Source organism: Oreochromis niloticus, linkage group LG5 (assembly GCF_001858045.2).
Source record: "Oreochromis niloticus isolate F11D_XX linkage group LG5, O_niloticus_UMD_NMBU, whole genome shotgun sequence".
Classification (NCBI taxonomy): domain Eukaryota; kingdom Metazoa; phylum Chordata; class Actinopteri; order Cichliformes; family Cichlidae; genus Oreochromis; species Oreochromis niloticus.
The window spans coordinates 14,273,721-14,296,713 of NC_031970.2; the positions used below are offsets into that span (position 1 = coordinate 14,273,721).

A 22,993-nucleotide genomic window follows, 5' to 3' on the forward strand; every position below is an offset into this window, starting at 1 on the left:
GCTGTCAAGCATATTGACATTGTTATGGAAATCTGAAATAAATCAATCTACATAAATAAGTTGGCCATGTAAGGTTTTAATTTGTCTTTGCAAAGTGCTAAAATAATGATACAGAGTACAGGAGCAGTCTGTATGGTATTTGACAAAGAAAAAGAACAAGTGTAGAATAATTTATAGGAACAAATCATAGCATGGCAATCAGACGAGTATATCTTAAAATGGAAGATAATATAAAGTAAAAACATATTACTATGGAGCTTGTCTGTTTATTCATATTAAACCAAATAACAAAATGCCCAAAATAATCAAAAAAGAACGTTAAAAAAAACAACACTTGAACTTACCTCAATATGATGACAATTACACTAAATGGAAAAAAGTCCTAGGCCACCCGAGTTGTTCTGAGCTATTGTCCAAGATATCCTTGTGTTTACATTTGTCATATCAACCATGTATAGTATGAACAAAGATGGTAATTGTTTTTGCAAAACAATTAAACTACATTTTGGTGTAGCATGTCAACATTTTTATGTCGGACAATCACTTCAATAGAAATACATATCAGCACTGTTTATGACCCAGGTGGGATTGTATTTTAAACTATTTTAAAATTAATAGTGTGTGTTATAAGTGGTAAAAGGCTGAGCTTCATTTAGGTAAGCTAGACAACATATGATGTGATCCGATGTGTGCTGTGTTTTGCTAAAGTGACTTGGATATGGAAGAACAGTAAATACTGTAGAGTTTGAATAAGCTAAATCAAAGAGCCTCGTGTGAACACAGATTTTCTTGCACTCTTTCTCCTCCCAAAGCTCTCTTTGTCATTTAAATTTTTTTTCATCTGTGCCTGTAATGCCTTCATTAATTTTTTTAACCTCACAGTGATTAAGGCTTCACTGTGGACTTCTAGGAAACAATCAATTAGGTTGTCTTTTTCTTCTTCTTCTTTTCATATAGTTGTGTATGTTGACTCTGACTGACATCTTCTGTTTGATTTATTCATCATTAATAAAGGATTTGCTTCTGCTACTAAAGAATAAATAAGCTAGCATCATTAAAATCTAGCTAATGTATTCTTTTTTGTTCTATACTATGCAAAGTAATCCATGTTTTTAAGCAGAAGCTCATAAACAACGTATTTGCATATTCCAAATATAAATGGAATATTAATATGCACACAAACACACTCAATGATGCAATCATCCTCTCGTTATTTTCGTCCCTCCCCTCTTCCTCTGTAAACCCTCCCAGCCTACATCAGTCTGTCTGACTTGTCTTGTTATGTAACGGTAGGAATTCAAGCTGGTAGCCAGGTTGGCAGTTATCTGCATGTGTCCGTGTGTGTGTGTTCAGTAGTACTACACTATTACTGCTGATGTCATAGGTGCTCTGTATGCTCTCTCTCTCTTCCTGTGCATCAAAGACATTGCTGTTTTTTTTCCTGTATGACAGGTAATAGAAACACAGGAACACGAGGAAGAAAATAACCTGAAAATACAAAGGCGTGACAGGATCTTCTGATTGCAAAACCTCAACCAAAGGAATCAAATCTCTGAAATTCTGTTACACTAAAATATATTTCTTTCTTCATTTTAAGTTTGAATGAACTGAATTTGAATCTTTGCAAAAATGTGCTATTTTCAAAATAGTCTGCGGTAGTTTTACTGATATAGTTTAAAGTCCAAATAGATTGTCCAACAACCAAGATGAATTAAAAAATCCAATTTACAGCCTAAAGTTTACAGGAAATTGTTCCTAAACAACTAAAATAAAGAAAGCCAAGTAACGGCAACAAAAACTACCATCGAAGGAGGGTAAAACAAAAAGAAAAAGAGCTGTAAAAACATATTGGAGAGGACCTAATGTGATGACTTTGTAGCAGGTTTTTTGTAATTTTACCAAAATGTGGACTTTTTATGTTGACTTTTGCTTAGTTTAGTTTTTTCAGATTCAGAATGCTGTATTTGTGTTTAATTAAAGTAGTATTTGTTACTTACTTCCCTTCAGAGCCATAGCTGTTCATGCTGTCTTCTATGGACTCGTGGCTAGCCTGGCGAACAGTTCGACTGGGCATCTCCACAGCCAGCCCCGTCTCTGTGCTCCTCTGGATAGCTCCCTTCAACTTCCTGCCATCTGTATCCACTGCAGGTAAGCAAACACACAAAAATAAAACCTGAATTCAGCTACATGTGAATAGAGTACAGTGTTGTGTATGTCTCATAGCTTTAAAATTCTTACAGTTGTTTTAGTTTATACAATCCCTTGTTTCGACATGTGTACAGTGTTGCTAATGGCATTACTACGAGAGGATTTTCAGTTTAAGTACAGATTGTTATTTATCCTTTTCTTGCAGCAAATTAGCTTCTAATTAAAAATAGACAAAAAGTCGCTAAGATGAATCACTTTCAACTATTATACATCTCATCACATAAACTGAGTACAATAAAACACTCAAACCAACTTTAAAGTAAGCGAGTGACTGCATGCGACTGGCATTTCTTGTGGCAGGATTTTCCTCTAGTTTTCATTTTTAATATTTTATTTGTGGTTTGGAAAAAATAAACAGAACAGGATGTCAGGTTTGTTGAAGCTGTGTATGTGTGTGTCCCGCTGTGACCCCATCAGTGTCACACGAAAGACGACCAGAGAGATGAGAAATTTAACAAGGCCAAGGACAAAAGCACTCGATTACTCCTTAAAGCAGGGACATACATCTTGTTGCAAAGTAGCCCACAAAATCGATGTACGGAGCACTTTATGGGACCACTCTCTGGCTTCAAGGTGTCCTGTGTGTGTGTTTGTGTGTTGATGGTGTTCATGTTGGTTTAGTTCATAATGAAGTGTTTGAGCAGGAGGTCTTTCGACCTTGTTTTTAGAACAGGACAGGAAAGATGTTTTCCTTTTAATGGTCAGGACACCCGCAAGGAAAACACACTAAGACAACACACATTCACCACAGTCGCTCAAATACATCAGCCTAAAACACATTCTCGACCATGCAAAATTAATTTTGTGAAGCTGAGTGTTTTTCAAACAAATGCCAAAAGTGATTAAATAACTGAATAAAGGGTAAAATCCCCCAAATGAAATACATGTCAACAAAAAGGCACCCACAGTCACACACTCTCACACACAACTACATGGGCACAGTACTGTGAAAGTTAGTTCTGCAATTATTAAAGAGCGACCTAGAATGGTGCTATTTCTATCGTGTTCAAGTGGGACGGGACGCTGGCAGATTTGGGTTACTTGCTTCTGCTTGCTGACTGGTTTCGTGTGATCAGTTATCTCCTGTGTTGGTCCACAGATGCACTGTCATCCATTAATACCAAAGTCAGTATAGCGTGCAGTCCAGAAAACCAATGAAGGTAAAAATTCAAGGCAGTGAAAGAAATTTTTAAGAAAAATAAAACATAGTACTGGTAGACAGAAGAAAGCTTTGATACTGTTCCATTTACTTAGCATAATTCATATTGCTTTTAAGTTATTGATGTGTAAGATCCCTTTTTTTCCTGCATTCACACAGCACTTCCTAGAATTCTGCTGTTTCCATATAACCATTTTGGATTTGATACTGACATCCAACAACTGTTTAGAGAAAAAAAAACGTAACATGTTTTTTGCATAACTAAACATGGGACATTGATTTTTCCTACTATCTAATTAAGATGTATCCACATGTTAAACAAGCATATTTTCAGAAACTATGAATGTTAGTTTTCATATGAAGTACTTGGGAACCTAAACTCTACCCCAGACGACAAACAGGTCACAGACAGCCTTTAAAAGGTTTGACTGAATCAGTCATTGTGACACATCCCTTTCAGAATAATTTCTATCTTAAGTCTATGGCTGATTCCTGGGTTTGTTCCTTGTATAAAAGTTGAGTGTGGTATGGTGGCTCAAGGAAAAAGTGTAACTACAGAGAACTGGGTAACACTTTGAAAATGCTGCTCCAAAACCTCACACCTGACATAAGCCAGGAATTTGATACCAATACCTTGCTTTACACAGCACAAACTTCTATTAACCGATGAACCAAATTTCTAGTGCCACCAATTGCTTAAAAGCTAGACAAATTAAACACAATTCTCAGTAACTAAAGTTACAGCAACTGAACCTGATTCTTAGCCAAATTGATCAAACTATACCCGAACCAAAGCAAACAAACATGACAGCCGAGTGTGGACCAAGGCCAGTTCACATATAGCCCTGTGGACTGAGTGCAAAAATGTGTAGCAGCAATAATCCTTCAATATCATAAACATATACAGACACAAGTCAGCAATATGCATCTGCTGCAATTCATATCTCAAGCATTTATGTAATGTTTCCATTCAGAGAGGTTTATATTATAATACAAGCTTAAAACTCCATGGTTATAAAGATAATGACCAACAAAAAATTGGGTCAGAATGCAGATGTAATGCGTGTGACATGGTGAGCAACCTGAATATCCACATAAAAACCTTTAGAGTTGTAAAATAAGTTTCCTAATCCTAATCTTACCCGGCATCTGGATTTACGAGCAAACAAATCTGCTTTACTCCCAATCCTCCTGCCAAACTATTGTGGTAACAAGAGTCACAAGTCTTGCCAGTCTTTACTAGTATCTCGTTAACATTAAAAGGCCTTTATGAAGTTTCAGACTTCTAGTAAAATATTGCTGAATAGTTTATGCTTGCAATGCCTTTCAAATGCTGTGGAACACAAACAATTTGTATTATTTGCTGTTCGCACAACTTTGCTAACTGCTAATGTTCAACACAGGTCCTCATTGTGTTTTATAGTAGATACAGCAAGAGTATTTGGATGTTGGTCTGCTAATATTTGCTGGCTGAGCAGTGTTACATTTGCTGACTTTACTTGTATTGCTATGTTTTAGCTAGGCAGCTTTACTCACAACAAGTGCTTTTAACCAAATCTTCCTGTCGTTTCTGGAAAATAAGTCCTTTCCATTAGTTCACTTCTGGCCAAATCCTCTTATTGGTCAGTGGCACTCTTTGTAAGATAATGATGGCTAAGCAAAGATATTCACTTTGCTTTTGTTTCAATTTGTGTTCTAAAAAGATTCTAACAAAAAAATAGGGCAAGAAGCAACTGCCACCTAGCAGCCATCTCGTAAAATGAAAATGAAAAAAGTAACTCAAAAGTTCTCTTAGTTTGTCGTAGAAAAGGTTTAGGAAGGTTTTATTGTCTCTTTTTCTGTACAAGTTTGAATTCTGCTTTACATGAGCATATTTACAGAGCTTTATTCATGACAAGTGTCATGTTAATTCATGTTATAGATCATTAAGACGAGAAAAATGGTTACAATGAACAAGTTTTCTTTGTCTTTCTCATAAACTCTTAATTTACTGCTTATTATTTACATGAAGAGTGATGCATGAGCCAATGAGGAAGTGGTTTGGACACAGCTTGTGTCACCAGCAGTGACACGGACATGGTTGCCATGGACACAGATGCCATTACTATGGAGACTGCAGTCAAACCAGAGACAGCGGTGAGGATGTTCTGTGAGCATTTTAACACAGGGGCATATTATTAGCTTGTTTTAGTGTTTGTGCGAGTTTCCATTATGTTGTTACGTTACGTAGACACAAAGCTTGTGGAAACAACTTCTACTTGAGAACCAAATTCTGTTGGTAGAAATTCTTTGTTTTTAGAATAAAAACTTGGTTAAAGAAAATATTAACTTTTGTTTGAGGTTAACATTATGGGCTAAGTATGGTTATGCTTAAAGTGAGTCTCCTGAAAATGGATTTAAGTTCATGTTATGTCCTCTGAAGTAATGGAAACTAGATCATGTGTGTGTGTGTGTGTGTGTGTGTGTGTGTGTGTGTGTAGCCTCCTGTCACCTCTTGTCACGGGTGGTGTATTGAGGTGGAGTAGAGTTACATAACTAATACAGCAGGTGGGTAATGGCCGGAGACACATCTACCACTCTGGTTTGCTGCAACCCTTTTCATGCCACTGATGGGATATTATCTCTGTTCACTTCAATCCAATTGAACATGCTTTATCTGCAGCAGAGTGAAAGGCAATCTTGCCAGGCAATCAAGATAAAAGATTAAAATTTAGAGGACTGACAGTTTTTTTTATTTGCAGCATTTCTCCACTGATTCTCTTTGTCCCCGACACTTTGCACAAAACATTAGGCCTGCGATGTTTTCTCCTTTCTCCTGCCTGCCCGCATCTTTGCATCTCTTTCAGTGCTTTATAAAGTGAAGTCACATCAGTTACTGCCTGCTAACAAGTCATAAAATGATAGAAAACCTTGCTGCATATATACACAGGTAACACCATCAGTCAAGACTAAACATGGCCTGTAACTGAACGACAGAAAACTTTTAGATGTATGCAGTTTTTCCTATTTTTTGACAGTCAGTCTGGTGACCAAAACTCACTCACAGGTCTGCCTTATATGGCCCAGGTGTGCCACAACTATTTGGCCACATCTGACATCGAATAGTTCTGTTACAGAGCCATTAGGATCGAAAGTATAGGCCCAAATGTGCCTAGTAGACAGTTGGTGAAAACCAAAAATCAAAGCTGTGCAGTCATTCATTCTCATTAAAAATGGCTGACCTGCAGGATTTCAAAACATCAAACAGGTTGTGGATAATCAGTTACACACCTGCTCAAATGGCTTTCATGCCACAGTGTAACGGTTGTACTCGTTTTCTTTCTGCCTTGATGTTTTTTTTTTCCTCTTCCTTCTGTCTGAGAACATTTCTCCTGTCTTTGGATCAGAAAAGTTGTCTTACCTCTTTTCTCTTTCATTTTGAGTCAATAATTGTGACTTAAAGCTTAAAAGAATTGTCAACCCCCCAAATATACAAATATATATATATATATATATATATTTGTATATATATATATATATATATATATATATATACATATACATATACATATTGTCTAAAAAGGTGTTTGTTTTGATTCAAATGTTTACTGATATGACGATGACAGATGTTGGTCAGCCAGCATCTGCTTAGAAAGCTAAGCCCGGCCACTTTTCCTTCTGAGACCAGCTGCTGTTGTTTATTTGTTTCCAGATGCCTCGGGTCTTAAGTCTGGTGCAGTCATTTGAAATCTGGAAGCTCACTGCAAAGGTTCCTTCTGTCAACCTGAATTCTCTCCTTTCTTTCACTGCATCCCCAACCCTGATCCAAGTGCAAGTGAGCTGTCCTTTCTTTCACCTTAAAAAGTTTTAAAAGTAATCAAATATCTGAAAAAAGTAAATCTTTGTGAAAGTGAAGAATTAATATCAGAATTGGGTATTATTCCCACCAGACATGATAAGGTTTACCTAATGCTCTTGAAAGGTGAATACCATTTCCCCACTATCCTAAATGTCATCTCTATATAAATATCAGCAAGGGCATTTCTCCCAGTCTTTTCTCCTCTCTGTTCTCCACCTCTGAAAGAGGGGGAAAAAAGAATAAAAATAAAATCTCACTCCAATCTAAAATAGCCTCCTGCATTTCTGGTGAATGTAGTTCACAGCGTGTGATGAAGTGTGCCTGCTGTGATGTAGCACAAAAAGTGTCTGAGGTGACGCACAAAAGTTGTGATGTAGCAATCAGTGAGCCAGGACTCATTAGTTTGTCTCCCAGCAGAGGGATATTAATGAAAGCAGAGCAGATACAAAAATAGTCGCTCCCCATTCAGACAACTTATCTGACCAACATACAGACTGAGAGACAGGGAGACTTGTAGACAAGGTAGGTCATACCTTGTGGCCTAAATCACTCAATAGGCAGATATTTCTACAGTGAATTGGGATCTACCTTAACGTAAATCTCCCAAAATTGATTTCAGACTTTTACTGGCAAAATGTCTTAAAATGACAAAATAAGTATTTGCTTGTGTTGTGCAAATATGTGTGAATATTTCTGATAGACTGTAAGTCAGTTTGAGGCACTTTGACAGCAGTAGCAAGAATCCCATATACAAATAATATTCATTAATATATGTCAAATATGTCCTCAATTAAGACAAATATGGCTTGAAAGGAGCAGCTGTGTTAGAGGTGGGTTGCAATGTGGCTTGCAGATACTGTAGGCAGCAGTCTTGGGCAGCTTAAAGCAACTTAAATAGCATGCTCTATAGAAGTTTTGCATTTGGAAACAGAAGGGTATCAGCGAAGTCAATAGCATTATGAATCATTAATGTATCTAAAGTACTTAAGAAAACTATTTTTAAAAAATCACTTCATGATTCACAACTTAAGACACACTGCCAAATATAATATTTGCAGTGTGGTCAAATTTGCTACGTACAACTACAGACAACATCTCTCCAACTTTCCAAACAGCATCACAAATACATCCCCTTCTAGCACAGTGAGGTGTTATCATGTCAAAGCCCTGTCAGTGTTACTGCCATAGAGTGAACTGTAGCATCATATAACTTCCCTCTTTTCTCAGGAAGGACTTTTTTTCTGAGAAACCCTTTATAAAGTTTAAAAACTCAACTTCACACACTCTGAGGCAGTATTTGCCTCCTGTGCCATGCTGAGAGATTGTGATGTATCCATTTGCTCACCCACCCTTCTGTACTTCCACAGTGAGTTTGCCACAAAAGTTAATGAAGACATCTCCTCCTCTGGGCCACATTGGGGGGGGCATTTTAACTTGACCTAATTTCTCACATAGGGAAGAAGAAGCAGAAATCTAAAACTGCTATTGGGAATACTTTATAGAAGTCCTCCTCCTAAATTGTATTGTACATATTATAGCCAATTTAAAGGCAGAGTCTCACCTCATTTCAGTTCTGCAGATGAGTTTTAAGCAAATATCTATATGTAATTTGTCAATCAGGTTATTGTTTCCATTCTTCATAACATGACATATGCAGAAATGTGTTAATGCATACTTTGTTGGAAAAGGGACAGTCATCGCTGCATGTCTGAACCTCTGTGGATGAATCAGTGGTTAAATGAAACTAAATGGATGTACTGCAATATCCAGTGAGTGAAATTACTCTGTCACCAGCAGACTATTCATTACAGAAAGAGATGATTTGGCATAAGGTGCCTGTCAGATTGAGAGGATTCTGGGAGGCACTGAAAGAGTTGCATTTATTTAAAAAATGACTTTCCTGGTAGCGGTACTACAGACGATGACGAGCGATGACTAAGGCTGGAGATGAAAAAGAAGCTGCCTTTTCAAAGCTTTGGCACCACATATGATGGACAAAGCAGAACACTGAACGCCGGAAGAAGGAGTCAGCGCTAATTACTTTATTGGTAGATAAGCATTTTTTAACCTTCCTAGAAATTGAGGGTTTTGCTGAGTGTGCTATACTATTTTTGAACACTGGGGAGTACTGTCACAGTCTTATGTGTTTGGCCAGATGCCCCAGTTTGAATGCCTTGCTCAAAGATATAGGAAGATTAACCGACAAACAATGCTTCAGACTGATTGTAGTATCAGGATAGTTTTGCTCAGCTGCAGGGGTTTATTGGCACAGCTGCTGCCCGTGAGTTAATCAGTTTCTTCTCATTTAAGCAGTAGTGTGATGGCACCTGGGTCCCTTGTACACAGTGCCTCTACCACAGTGATTGGTGCTCCCTGTTTACAAGCTATCTAACCTAACACCAAGATACATGACTATTTGGTAAGATGGTCTTTGTATAGTTAGTGTATGTGCATAAAAAAGTAAGCTGCCTCACTAACACAAGATTGTGTTTGTGGTTACAGGACACTCGCAGTAACAGTCTTGTTACACTAGTTTACACATGAAACGGAACAAGATGGAGTGATAAAGTGGCAGCCACCACTCATCTCACTTTAAACAAGGACGTGACTGAGGCCAAAGATTATCTGACATCAAACTAGACATCCAACAGACCAGGCACTACTAATTAAGACTACTTATTTCTGCATTTCCCGTATAAAGTTGTATTATTAGCTACAGTATGTAAGTACAAATTCTCACAGTATGTACAGTAGTATGTGCTTGTAAAGTGTGTCTCAGTTTTTCAAAATACAAATAAAACTTGTACACTCAACAAAGTAGGGAATTTTTTATATTCATATTAGCAATTTAAGCAGCAGATAGATGTAATGTGGAGGTGTAAGGTGAATTTAAGGGAGTGACTGAGTGAGTATATTCGCAGGCTTTTATGGTGTTCATCAGGCCTCATTAGCTGGCCATCCTCCCAGGTCAGCCCAGTCTATTAATGTTGGCCAGGGGAGCATGTTGATCATGCATCATGCAATCTCTGTTTTAGCATGTATACTGTATATTTAAATCAATACTGTATACAACAAGAGCTCTCAGAGAGCACTAAGTGGTAATATGGAAATCCATATTACCAAGAGATTTTAAGATCTATTCACGCAGTGTGTGGTTTTGTGAAACTTTATGATGTCATTGTGACTTTGTAGGGCATCATATTGGAAACATAAAAAGTGAATTTTCCAGTTCTCACCAAGCCCTCTAATATGATATATTACTCGATATGGTTTCTTTAATTTTTTTTCAAGGTCATCGTTGACCTTGAGTGCTAACAATGTTGGTCAAGGTCAAATGCTTAGCCAAACTAGGTACTCATGGTCCCCGAGGCCTAGAATATTGCTGTGAAGTTTGAAGACGGTCCATGAAAAATTGTGGGTAATATAACATTTTTACAGATTTTCAGATTTGATGTGACCTTTACCCGATTTTAAAGAAGATTAAATCAGATCAAACTTATATTGGTACCATCACACAAAACCTGAAAATTATATCTTGAAAACTGTGCACACTAGACTGCTAACAAACTCCTTTCAGAGGGAGAAATATAGGTGCAGTTAAGGAGAATGAAATCCAAGCTTTCTCTTCTATGTTCATGCCTTATCTGTTATCTCCTCTCAGGTGAAATAAATGTCCCTGTGACCTGGGAAAAAGTTACTGATGAGCTGCCAATATTCTGATTAACCCATTATATTGATTGAAAAGCTCAGTTACAAAAATCTTCGTTTGTCATTGGTTCATTAGTGAACTTGCTGCACTCTGGTTGACCTCCTCCTCCCCCAACATGCTGAAAAGCCATATCGTTTTCGCAAGACTTGCCGAATACATGTTTGGTCATTTATGAGCTGCCAAAAATGCTAAGCTATGGATTCTACAAGATTTCCAGTGGTACACTTTGGCACCAAAAAATCAGCAATAAATTGTTTTGTGTTAACTTTTTCTTAACCAGGAGATTTTTTTTTTTCCAATAATGTCCTGTGCCTCTAGGTTATGTAAGCTGCAGGGTGTAATCATCTGTATCAGACTTGGTCTAGCACATCTCCCAGCATCCAGTTACTGTATCTTTTTTTCTCTTTTCCTTGAATCACTTTTAATAAGTGCGCAACACTTATGGCTACGAGCAAACCTCAAACCTTGCTTTTTAGGAATAAGTTGGCATTTGTCATTAGCCGTTAAATGTGACAATATCGAGAATCAGGTCAGGCCATCTTCGTAAGTTATTCTGTCCCATGTACAGTACACACTTCTGAAGTGGTTTTGCTACTGTAAACAGAGTTAAGCCAAAGGAGCTGCCTGGGTAAGGCAATCAGAAGCAGGAAGTATTCTCACATCAGCAGCTTCAGAAGTCACATGGGCATTGTACTAGTTAGCATTTTCACTAGTGAAGAATTCTTTTAAGCTTTAAACTCAGTCATGATTCACTACTCATTCACTCACTCATGTATATTTATGCAGCTTTTTGTTCCATGAATTGTGCTTAATTTCAAAGGAAGCTGAAAATTTAAAGTTCTATACTATTGTGCATAAGAAAACAGTAGGGACAGTGTCAAATATCATTTAATGTCTACACTAAATTTTTATATTGGCATGCACAAAGTAGTACCAAACACAGTGTATGTTGTATTTAATAAAGGGAAGTACTGACTTTTAATAAAGGGGATTACTACGAAGTTATAAGGTCACGTAATCAACAAAGTAATACAATTCATCCTGTCATGAGCAATTTGATGGTATTTGTTGTTGAGATCTTCTAATCTGGGAGGAACGTCATATACCGCCCAAATTAGCCACATTGCAAATGATCAGTTTGCATTACTTAAATAAAGGATATAACATGAAGAATTTGTGCTATTAGATTTTGATATAATGGCAAACATTTACTACAAACACTTAAGTAAATGGACTAGCACTTTTCTACTCGTGCACTCAAAACACTTTATATAACATGCCTCAATGACCTATTCATACCAGAACTTTTTTCTATGCTTTTTATACCCAAGTGCTTCCTGTCTAACATTCCACACACATTCCAGAAAGAAACTTGGCGTTCAGTATGTTGCCCAAGGATACTTTGGCATGCAGACTGGAGCAGCCAGGGATCGAACCATCTACCAGTGTATAACCTGCTCTACCTCCTGTGCCACCGCCAGCCCAAGTCCCTCTGTAAGACCAGCTAAACACTCACTGGATAAAAATACTAACAGAACCTCAGTGAATCATTTCTTTCCATCCCTGTGGCTTCTGAGAAAAAGTGCTCAGTCTAGTGACATCAAGGAAGATATGAGGACACTGACGTCAGCATACGTATGCATTATTTACTTGAATACCACTTCCACACAAATCTAAGATTCTCATTGCTCTGATTTTAACATACTGGATGACTGTTTCTCGTCTATAAGACATTTATTGTGTTAGAAGAACAAGCGATGTTATATTCAGCAAAAGGCTAGTTATTTTCCGATAGAAGGACAAAGAGAGACAGGAAGAAAAAATAATGTAAAGAGGCCGGGCCTCTTGGAAGAAGAAAAATATCTGTCAAGATGGCAAGTTACAAAAGAGAAGAAGCCCAAATTAAAAAGAACAAGACAGAGTTTGAGTGGCAGGATCGAGAGCGACAGAAAAGATAGAGATAAAATGAAGGGTTGGCAGCATCGATGAAATGTGATAATGAAAGGGAGAAAAAAGAAAGATGACTTATTTCTGCTCCTCCATACTGTAAGTACTCTGCCACTGAAGCAATTTAACAAAGTGATAAACAGCTTTCCAGAGAATTACACAACTTATATTTATCCTCGTTGTCTGACAGACCCCATACACTTAACTCTTTTTTTACTCTTTGATACAAGCAAGATACAAAGCAGCGAAAGGATGTTTATAAGCCACTAACATGATAGAAAAGAAATGTAAAATTATTTTTTAAAATTTTATGTAATGCAAAGCATGTTTGATCACCATTAGAACTTTTTCAATATTTACATAATTTAGTGTAAAATCCAAAGAACGGCAGAGTTTGTTATTTTATGAAATCCCTATGGTGGTAAAAAAAATGTATCCGTTCGGTTTTGTCTGCTTTTACAGTTCAGGGTCCTTGGGGGTGGAGCCTATGCCAGCTATGATAGGGTGAGAGTTTATCATAAAATATCTTTTTTTAATTACAGATCTGTTGTTTTTACAAAACAAGCCCTATGAATGAAAACAAGTCCTATCCATTGGCCCCTTAATGCAGTGAGGTCAACCTGTACCCTTACTGGGAAAACAGCCTCAAAGTATAATATTTCCACCTCCACGTGTGACTGTGGAGGTAGATAGTTTTCTCTTAATCCAAACACTGCTGGTTGAGTTAATGCCAAAGAGCTTGATTTTGATTTCATGTGACCACAGAACTTTATCCCAAACCATCTCTGTATCATTTGCCTGTACATGTTCCCTATGCTTGCAAGCACAGGGGACCTTGGGTGCCATTACCGGTGTAGTGTGTCACCAATGGTGACGCACTACACACGAACAAGGCTCCTCCTGTGTAGTTTTGGGCTGATCCACAACCCTTCTCATGATCATCCTCACCCCATGAGGCAAGATCTTGCATAGAGCTCCAGACTAAGAGCAGTTGATGGTCATTTTATAGTACTTCCATTTCCAAATAATCACACCAACAGTTGTCACGGTCTCACTAAGCTCCTTGCTGATGGCCTTTAATTTTGTTTCTGACATCATTTGACTTTGGTTGTGCCCATAGTGGTGGAGAGGTTGGACTGGAAGAAACTGATTCTGTGGACAGGTGTGCTTCATACACACGGTAAATGGACTGGTTCACATGCATTCATACGCCAATGGATGCATTGTAGAGCAACTTGGAGTTAGTTTCTTGCCAAGGATATTTGGCATGCAGACTGGAGCAGACAGGTATCGAACCACCAACCTTCTGATTAGTAGGTGACCTGCTCTACCACTCAAGACTTCAGGAGGATCAGGAGGATCTGTAATTTATTGACTGATTAATTGCAATCTGTGTGCCATGTGGGCACAGACTGGCTTCTTGCCCACTGGAGCCAGAATTCAAATACTTATTTCACTCAATTGCAGGCAAATAAATTTATAACTATTCATGTTTTGGGTTTTTTATGTTTTTTTTTTATAAAAATGCTTTGTCCTATCGGTGTTTTTTTATCTAATACATCTGTTTTGACTCTAACCTGATACTTTTTTAATTTTTTTAAAGGATTAAAAAGAAAAAAATCTCGCAGTTTACTACATGCAAAACTTTGCAGTCTTGTAGCCACTGTACTAGTGGCTGCATGCTAACATCAGCATCCCAACATGTTCTGACTGTTAACATTCTAATGATTAGCAGTTTAAAGATTTTTGACTTGCAAAGTTACCATAAGGCAAAACATGCAGTAAGTACCATTGGAGTTTAGTGTATTAGCATCCCAGCATTTGCTAATTGGTACAAAAGTGGATGTTCAGTGCTAAAGACGTTACTGGACCTGAGGTACTGTACAATGCAGAACAATACATGTGCAGAAACCCAAAAATATTGTCCTCATTAAGGTAAAAAGTTGAAAAGACAACTTTTTAAGTTTAAAAGACTAATTAGTTTTAGGTAATCAAACAGGTTCCTTTAAAATCTGAAAAGGAAGCATAATAAAGTCAGATATGGTGTCGAATTATCTTATCAGACTAGTGTCTGAACTAGTATAACATTTCTATCCAGCACATTATCAGTGATAAGATCTTGATCAAATCAATGGCAGTGCAAGAACCCTTTTTCTACTTACACGCGATGACTGGACAGTTTTCTTGTGTTGCTGCAGGGAGAATAAATCACTTTAAGGAGCACCAATTTTGTTGGTCCTTTCAATGAAATAAATTTAACATGATTTTGGCTAGTTCTTTGATAAAGGACTCACACGTGCACACAAAAAGCCCTTGTGTAAGCACTCACTCTCACATACACACAAGAGAGTCCTCTAACCTCTATTACAGCTGGCACTATGGTGATTTGTTCCCGCCAAGGTCTATATTAGAACCGCAGGGCAGTGAAGAGGAATAACTGGTCCAGAATGGAAGCAGAGGCTCCAACAAGCACTTTTTTTAAAAGCAAGAAAATGCCTGAGCAAGGACTTTTGAAAATGGACTCTGAAGAATCAAGTATAACAACGAGAATGAAATTAGAAAGAAATGGTCCAAAGTTGAGTTAGATCTATAATGGAATTATTTTATACGGACACTAGAGGTCATTTTTAAGGAAACCTTCTCCAGAATATTATAAAGTATTTTACACATCATAACTTAGAGTTGACCTAAAAAAGCACATTTCCTTTTGTACAAGTAGTAACGATCCCAAAACTTATTTTCAAAGTATATTTTCTTGTACCAGCTAATCCAAGCTCACTCTGATGTCCTAACAGCTGTTACAGTTTTAAAATTTCATAATGCCAGATGACAAATTGTCTTGTTTTTCATGGATTATTGATAATCTACTGTGTGCGCCACTGGTTTGTCTAAAAATAAAAAAGGACCCAGTAATTAAGGATGTATAGAAAGAGACATGTTATCATAAAACAAAAAGCCTAACATCTGTGTTACAGTGGATACTTTTTGTTCTGATAAACTAACGTAATATCACTACAAAAGTCTTCGTGTCCTTAAGGTGCTGTTGGAGAGAAAATTCTTGGTGGTAAACTGATTCTCGGGGGATTGTAAATGGCGATTAATAGATGTTAAAATATAATTAATTAATTTTGAAATGAATGCTTTCAATTAAATGAAAAGAGACCACAAACCCCCAGAGCTGTGAACAGAATTTGGAACACTACTGAGAAAATATCCATGAGTATATCTTTATACAGTGATGGACTATTTTCTACTCACAAAATCTCTCCCAATGTGAGGACATCATTAGATTCAGTGCATGTTAAATACATCTTTACAGCAACTCCTAATATTCATTACAGAAACATGTTCCACAGAAAATTCAGTTAGAGCCAGTGAACATCTTTACATTCAATTACTTAGTGTAGATGCAACACTTCTGCAGGAACAGAGACAAAAAGCGTTGGATAATCTGAGCTTAGTTGATCCAGTAATAGCATCAGATAATTTTCTAAGCTTTTTGTAGCTTGATTTTATTGGCATTATGATACCAAACAAAAGGATTGTAAATGTTACTACTAAAATTCTGAGACATCAGTAGGTGGAGCACGTGTTTATCTTCATGCGGTTTAATGAAAAGGGGCTCTTTCGCGAGCATTTTAAGTTTAAGAAATTAGAGTAAAACTAAATGAAATCGGTGGCTGTGATATATTTTCTCTTAAGTGCTCACAAATTAAAGCATCAGAAGGGGGAGGTCATGAGGAGGGGAGGTGGGGTGGGTGTGCTGCTAGCTGTAGCCTTAATTTAAAATTAACAGATACGAGAGTGGCGATAAATCTCATCTAGCACTCAAATAAGAACATTTGCCAAATGTTATGGCCCTGACCAGTGCCCCCCCATCTGCTTAACCTCTTCTGTGTTTTCATGATATGTAGATCCTGCTGTGCAGTCCTTGAACCATGATTGGACCCAAGTGCCAATTAGTCTGCTTCCAGGATTCATTCGACCCTGATTGGAAAGGCGACCCGTCCAGCTCACCAATCAGCAAACTCACCTTGTTGCTGACATCTAATTTAAGGGAAGCATTGATGTCATTCGGGCAGTGCTGTGATATAATGTGAGCAGCCTGCCTCTGAGTCTCCTGTAGTTCACTGTTTATTCTTCTTTACTGTGCAGATTCTGTTTGGTAGTAATTTGAAGTGAGTTCACACCATGCAGATGTAGTTCAAAGCTGTTTAACTGGTTGTTTTTCTCAAGAGCTTCTACCTGGAAACTGGGCCAAGCTTGGCTTAGACTGAAGTTTTGAAACTGAAGTGTTGTGCTTGTATTTTAGATCATATCTAGAATAATGTACTTTTTGTTTTTGTTTTCCTTTTGTTGAATCATTGAATCATATTACTGCCAATTTATTCTGATTTCAGGACCCTTTTTTTTACTTTTGCAGTTTTGTCTCTCCTTTTTAGTAGCCATTACTGTTTTATTGTTCTTTGCTTTACAGTGTTATCTTCCCTTTAGCCGAGCTAAGAAAGGACAAAGAAAACACAACAAAATACAGATGTTGGACTAATTCAGTTTCGAATTCAAATTCAGTTTTATTTATATATCGCCAAATCATAACAACAGTCATGTCATTGTGCTTTATTGTGAGGTAAACACCCTACAGTAATACAGAGAAGACACCAAGCATCAGTAAGCAAGCACTTGGCAAAAGTGGAAAGGAAAAACCCCCTTTTAACAGGAAGAAACCTCTGATAAACCCAGGCTTTTTTTGCTGTAACCAGTTAGGGGTAAGGGAGGGAAACAAAGGCATGGGAAATCAAGATTTCCAGTCACTTACTAAGATGCTTTAAAATAATAAATCTGTCAATAATTCATTTTCTTTTTCTACAATAGATTTAATTATTTGAGTGAGAGTTTTTATTTAGACCCGGAATTGGTCTAAGCACGGACTGTGGTGTCTGCAACATCTCGCCAAGCAACAAAAATAAAATCCAAGTTGCTATAACTCATAGCTAGTTTTTGACAGCACGGAAGATGGGCATAATGTCAGAAAACAGAGAGGTGAAAAGTCAGGTCACTGCACAGGAAGAAAGGAGTGACAAAAGAGGAAAAGGAGCAGGGAGAAAATTATGACAGGTGAGAGCAGGAGGTGAAGGAGACAGCAGAAAATTAGAAGCAATGATGGCTGAAAAGAGGTGAGGGAAGACAATGAAAAATGACGATGAAAGAGAAGAAAGAAAGGAAGAAGAGTCCAAAAACAAATTGGACAAAGGGGGAAAATAAGAAGTAGGAAAAGTATTTTTTTTTTTTAGTTAATATTTCTATTTAACTCATTAAAGGTTCTAGTAATCACAGCAGTTTACAAGGAGCCTGAGCAGGAAGTGGTGATTTTAACCTGTCGTGAGAGACAATGGGAGGTGGCTGTCAAAGCTCGTCGGATCAACACATTCAAATTGCCTCTCGGTGGCTTCCTGTCATTACCACACAAAGCACGGCTGTTAACAGGCTGTGGCATTAAGAATGAAATCTCACTCTCATTCATTATGTAACGGTATGTTTGGGGAGGAATCGGAGAGGCTGTCTCGTCTGGCTTTGTCTCCACTTGAAACCCACGTCAACTTGACTTCCTGCTCTCAGGCTGTCACAATGCAGCCTGTCAAGACAGTCAGGCATCATTCAGACCTTCATTTCATTTCTGTACTCGTCTTACATACTTTTTTTTTCTACCTTTCCCTAATTCTTTGGCTTTCTTGTTATTTTTACTCCTTGCTTTGATCTCTGCATCTCGTCCTAGTGTCTGAGTCCTCCCCCTATTTGGAACTACGTCAGTCTGAAATCTGAAGGGGTATTTAAAAGGAGATCAGTTATTTTAAGCACCCCCAGTGAGTTAGTTGCCAGTGTAAATGGTGTCTGAAAAGCACAAATTCTACAATAGGGTCCAGCATAGCAATCGATTTATTTCATCAATTATCTAGTATCACTGAAAACAAGAAAGCTTCAGAGTGCCAGATGGTTCTAGCTCGCTGTCAGCAAGTAATCCATTCATTTGCAGGCCTGCTACACCAAGAGAATGCTTTTTGCAATAAATATAAGCCGCAATATCTGATAGCTAGTCGCTCATGTTTTATTAGAACCTCATGAGTTGCTGCCTGCTTTAAAGGTCAGCTGCATTCACATCACATTTGCCTAACATACTGCTGAATGAGGAATCAGGCAGCTGTTTAAACTACATTTTATGCTACAGTTCGCAGAATGCATGCAAATACAGAGCTGCTCTTGGCCAGATGCACTGATATGACAAAACTGTCTTTTACATTTCTACACAACTAAGTTTCCAATTACACTTAGGAGCAATTTAATCACTGGGTGAATTAAATTAAAAGATTTTTTATTTTGGGTGTGATTTTTCACACAGGGTGAACTGTGCAGGTGGATAACTTAGTAGCAGCAGGACACATTTTCAGTGAAGCCACTGCTAGCAGATTCAGTATCAACACTATGCATCTGCACACGTAACAAATACTTCACATGGTCTGAGCTTGTGCTTATGTCACACAGCTTCACTCCCTTGTGGATCAGGATTATTTGGGGGGGTATATTTGGATTGAATATGAGTGCTGTTAGGTCTTTTTGGAGTCCATTAAAACAAAAGAACAAACAAAAAATTTTTTGGTTTTTGAATGGATGTTGGTTTCTGTTTGGATCTACACAACCAGACAATACTGCCAGCAACACAACATAAGAAAGCAAGAAGGACACACAAAGGATCCTTAAGATGGAATCTTTTACAACAAAGATGACGCTTTCCCAGACCTGCGCAGTAAGAGCCAATAATGCAACACATACGCACAGTATAGGGCTCTGTTCTGTGGTGGGTGGCATAGCTATTCATTATTATAGTAAAGATGGAGGCATGTGCTTTTTATTTTATTTTCAATTAGAATTGCATTTGTTTTGTGCTTCGGATGCTGATCGTGATTTCGAAAAATAAAGAAACCATAATGTTGTGAAGCTGAGTAGTGCTAGTGTGAGCTATAGGAAAAAACTTACCATCCTTTTAAAGCTTTTCCTTTTTTATTTAATATTTAAAAACATTTTTTTTTTAAATCAGACTGAACTGGTGATCCGAGATCCCCTTTACTGTCCAAATAATTACTCTTAGGCATTCCCTTAATGTCTTTCAAGCAGTAAGAATTGTCTCTAAAAGGACCTTGCCATTTCCTTGATTTTCCACGCCATTTTGCTTTGTGTTCAATCTGAATAAGGCTTCAGAGAGAAATTCAAACTGTCTTCCACAAAGCAGTGAGCGACATTCGGCACAGAGAATTTGCCAACATTAGATCTTCGTCTCCTCACAGCCCTTTCATTCCCATTGGTGTGAAAAGAGAGACGAGCTGCTGGTTTGTTAAAGAGGATGTCATATTGCATTATAATCTCCGGGTAAGAAATTCATCAAACCTTCCCCTGCCATGTGGCTCTGCTGACGTGCTTTTGTACCCCATGGAGAGAAACACTGTGTTAAAGCAACAACCTCTATCGCTGTTCCCGCATCAGACTAAAACACACCTAAGAACACACTCCCTGCTGCCATATTGCTCAGTATAACAAATGAACACCTGCAGCCTTTACCTCCCTCCCTCCAGCCCCTCCTCCTCCTCCTCGCCCTCCCTATAGAATAGACCTCCTTTCCTGGCAGTCCATTTTTTTTACTCTTGACTTTTCTGGGTCGTCTCTCTAGCTTAGAAGCACACCAGAGACCTCTCTGCTTTTCCCGTCCTTCTCCTCAGTTCTTTCGCTACTAATTCATATCTTTGGCATCTTTCTTTCAGTTATTTTCATAAAGAACACTACTGCACAGACTTGGAAATATTTTGCTCTTTTCCTTAATCTCTTCACTGCCTTCTCTTCATACACTTGGCCTCTGTGTGACTTGACAGCAGAATTGAAGAAGAAAACGAGTTGTTATTCAATGAAGGGGAGCAGGGGAAGGAGGAAAAGAAAAAACAAGAGATGCAAGAAGGAAGAGAGCATGAAAGATTGAACTTTTTTTAAAGCAAGAAGGGAAAAGGAGACCTACTGTGTCTTACCTTCTTCGTCCCTCCTCATACTCTTCTTTTCACCTTTACCACTTTTGTCCTATTCCTCCGTATCTATCGCCAGCTGATGTTTGACTGATATCCTCTTTCTTCATGTCATTTTCTTCATCCTGCTTCTTTTCTTTACTCGCTCCACTTATGCTCATCATACATAAGTCCCAACTCCCTTCCTCTCAATTTCCCTTCATGTCATTCTGCTCACTCTCTCTCTCCTGATTTGCAGAAGGCTAATGTCCCAGATCCTCCTTTTAGAAGTGACATCTCGTCTAGCTGTTTTATGAAGCCATAATACCTGATGCACGTTCATACTTCACACACACACACACACACACACACACACACACACACACATTTAATACTTTCATTTCTAACTTCTTTAACTAAAAGGTAGCTCTTTTGATGTTTCAATAGAAAACCTCAATTTTGCAGCTGAAATATTTTAAATAGGCTCACTAACACGTGTCCTCGCAGATATACAAAGCAATCCAAGTGTAAACCTGTACGTAATCCCGCTGTTAATCTTCAGAATAACCCAAAGATTTCATCCTAAATTAGCTCATTAAGGGATAAAATCACCACTTTGGAAGATTTTCCTAATTTCCTTCTCCTTATGAGAACATTTTGTTCCCACAAGCAAAGAATTACTGCAGCACACACACTCACACAATGAAATATAAAGTCAATTAATCTCCGAGTACAGCAGCACCAGGAGCGCGTGTTCTCTTTCTGTTTCTATTAGAGATTTTTTTTTTTTTCCTCTATCTGATTAATGGCGGGATTAGAATGAACGAGAACAAGTCTGAGAGGAAAAAAGTATTCTCCCTAAAACACTTAAACATTATTGTTTTAATTTTTATTCTGCATTCAAAGAAAAAGAGAACTTGTCTCTGCTGGCTGTATTTTCTGTGCACAACATTTTTTTTTAAATCAGACAGACAAAAAAAAATCTAGTATTGGACTGTGGAAAATGGCTGCATTCATATAGTGCTGTCCTAGTCTTATTCACTACTCAAAGTACTTGCAGCTGTTAATTTTACAAGCAGAGCTGTTACAATGAAATTTGCAGGATCAATCAGGGGCTGAACAACACAACAGTGTAGAGAACACAATAACATGCAATTTAAAATAAGATAAAAAGGTTCTTGGGGAAAGGGAGAATACAATACAATATGACACAATGTACTATAAAATAAGAAAAACATGCAATAGCACCAGACTAGTGACCTATAGTAACTCATAGGTCGTCTCTTATTGCTGATAAAGTGACAAAGTGACAATTTCTGATTCAGTGATACACTGTATGACTGTGTGTGTGTTCAATAAAGTGTTTAGCATACGGCCAGTGAGACTTTACAGTTTAACACATTTTTGGTTTGCAAAAGCTGGATGCAGCGTTTTAGGTAGATGAATATGCAGGACAAGTCTTTTGGTACCAGAAAATAGCTGGTGTCCATTTGTAGTCTGAGCAGTACTGACCAGGCTTTGGTGGCCTACAGATAAACAGTCCACATGGAAAACAAACGGATTAAATATGCCAGAATCTTAAAACTACTGGCTATTGTCTGTGTGTCTAATTTTATGTTTATCTTCATAAACACAGACAAAAAATCTTGTCCTCTGATATCCGCTGGCTTATTCAAAAGAGGCAACTTTGAAAAAAAAAAAAGGCGTTTTGAATTTTAGACAAACTTTACATGGAGGCTAACTCTGAAAATCTTTTGTATTGTTTTATATTAAACAAGTTGATGGCACAGAAAGCAAATATATAAAATAGATCGCTCAGAAACACCAGCCACAGCTATGGATATTTAAATGATGTTTACTTTAAACAGATGATTTCTAAGAATCTACAAATGTAATTTAAATATTTTACTGACAATAAGAATAATATTTTTTATTTACAATTTAAGGACATTACAGTGATTTTTTTACTGATTGTGTTTCTCTGTATCTTTTTTTAGGATCTATTTTTTAGCTTTTTACACGCAACATTTTTTTATGGAATAATATCGAGTGCTGCTATGAATGCCTTTACTTTACTTTCCAGTGATGCGAGT

At 37.6% G+C, this 22,993-nt stretch overlaps 1 protein-coding gene across 2 annotated transcripts in view; it reads right to left on the minus strand.

Annotated features, from left to right (window-relative positions):
- The window catches only part of rims4 (regulating synaptic membrane exocytosis 4), a 50,460-nt gene that overhangs the window by 19,450 nt on the left and 8,017 nt on the right, over positions 1 to 22,993 (minus strand). Inside the window, exons 1-2 of one of the 2 annotated variants that reach the window (XM_019359153.2) lie at positions 20,928 to 21,182; positions 1,998 to 2,142 (exon numbers count right to left, since the gene is read on the minus strand). In XM_019359153.2, coding sequence (XP_019214698.1) covers positions 1,998 to 2,142; positions 20,928 to 20,946 — 164 coding nt within the window. In that variant the 5' untranslated portion in view covers positions 20,947 to 21,182. Of the gene's footprint in view, positions 1 to 1,997; positions 2,143 to 20,927; positions 21,183 to 22,993 lie in introns of those variants that run through there. The other variant, XM_019359152.2, reaches the window with a different exon arrangement.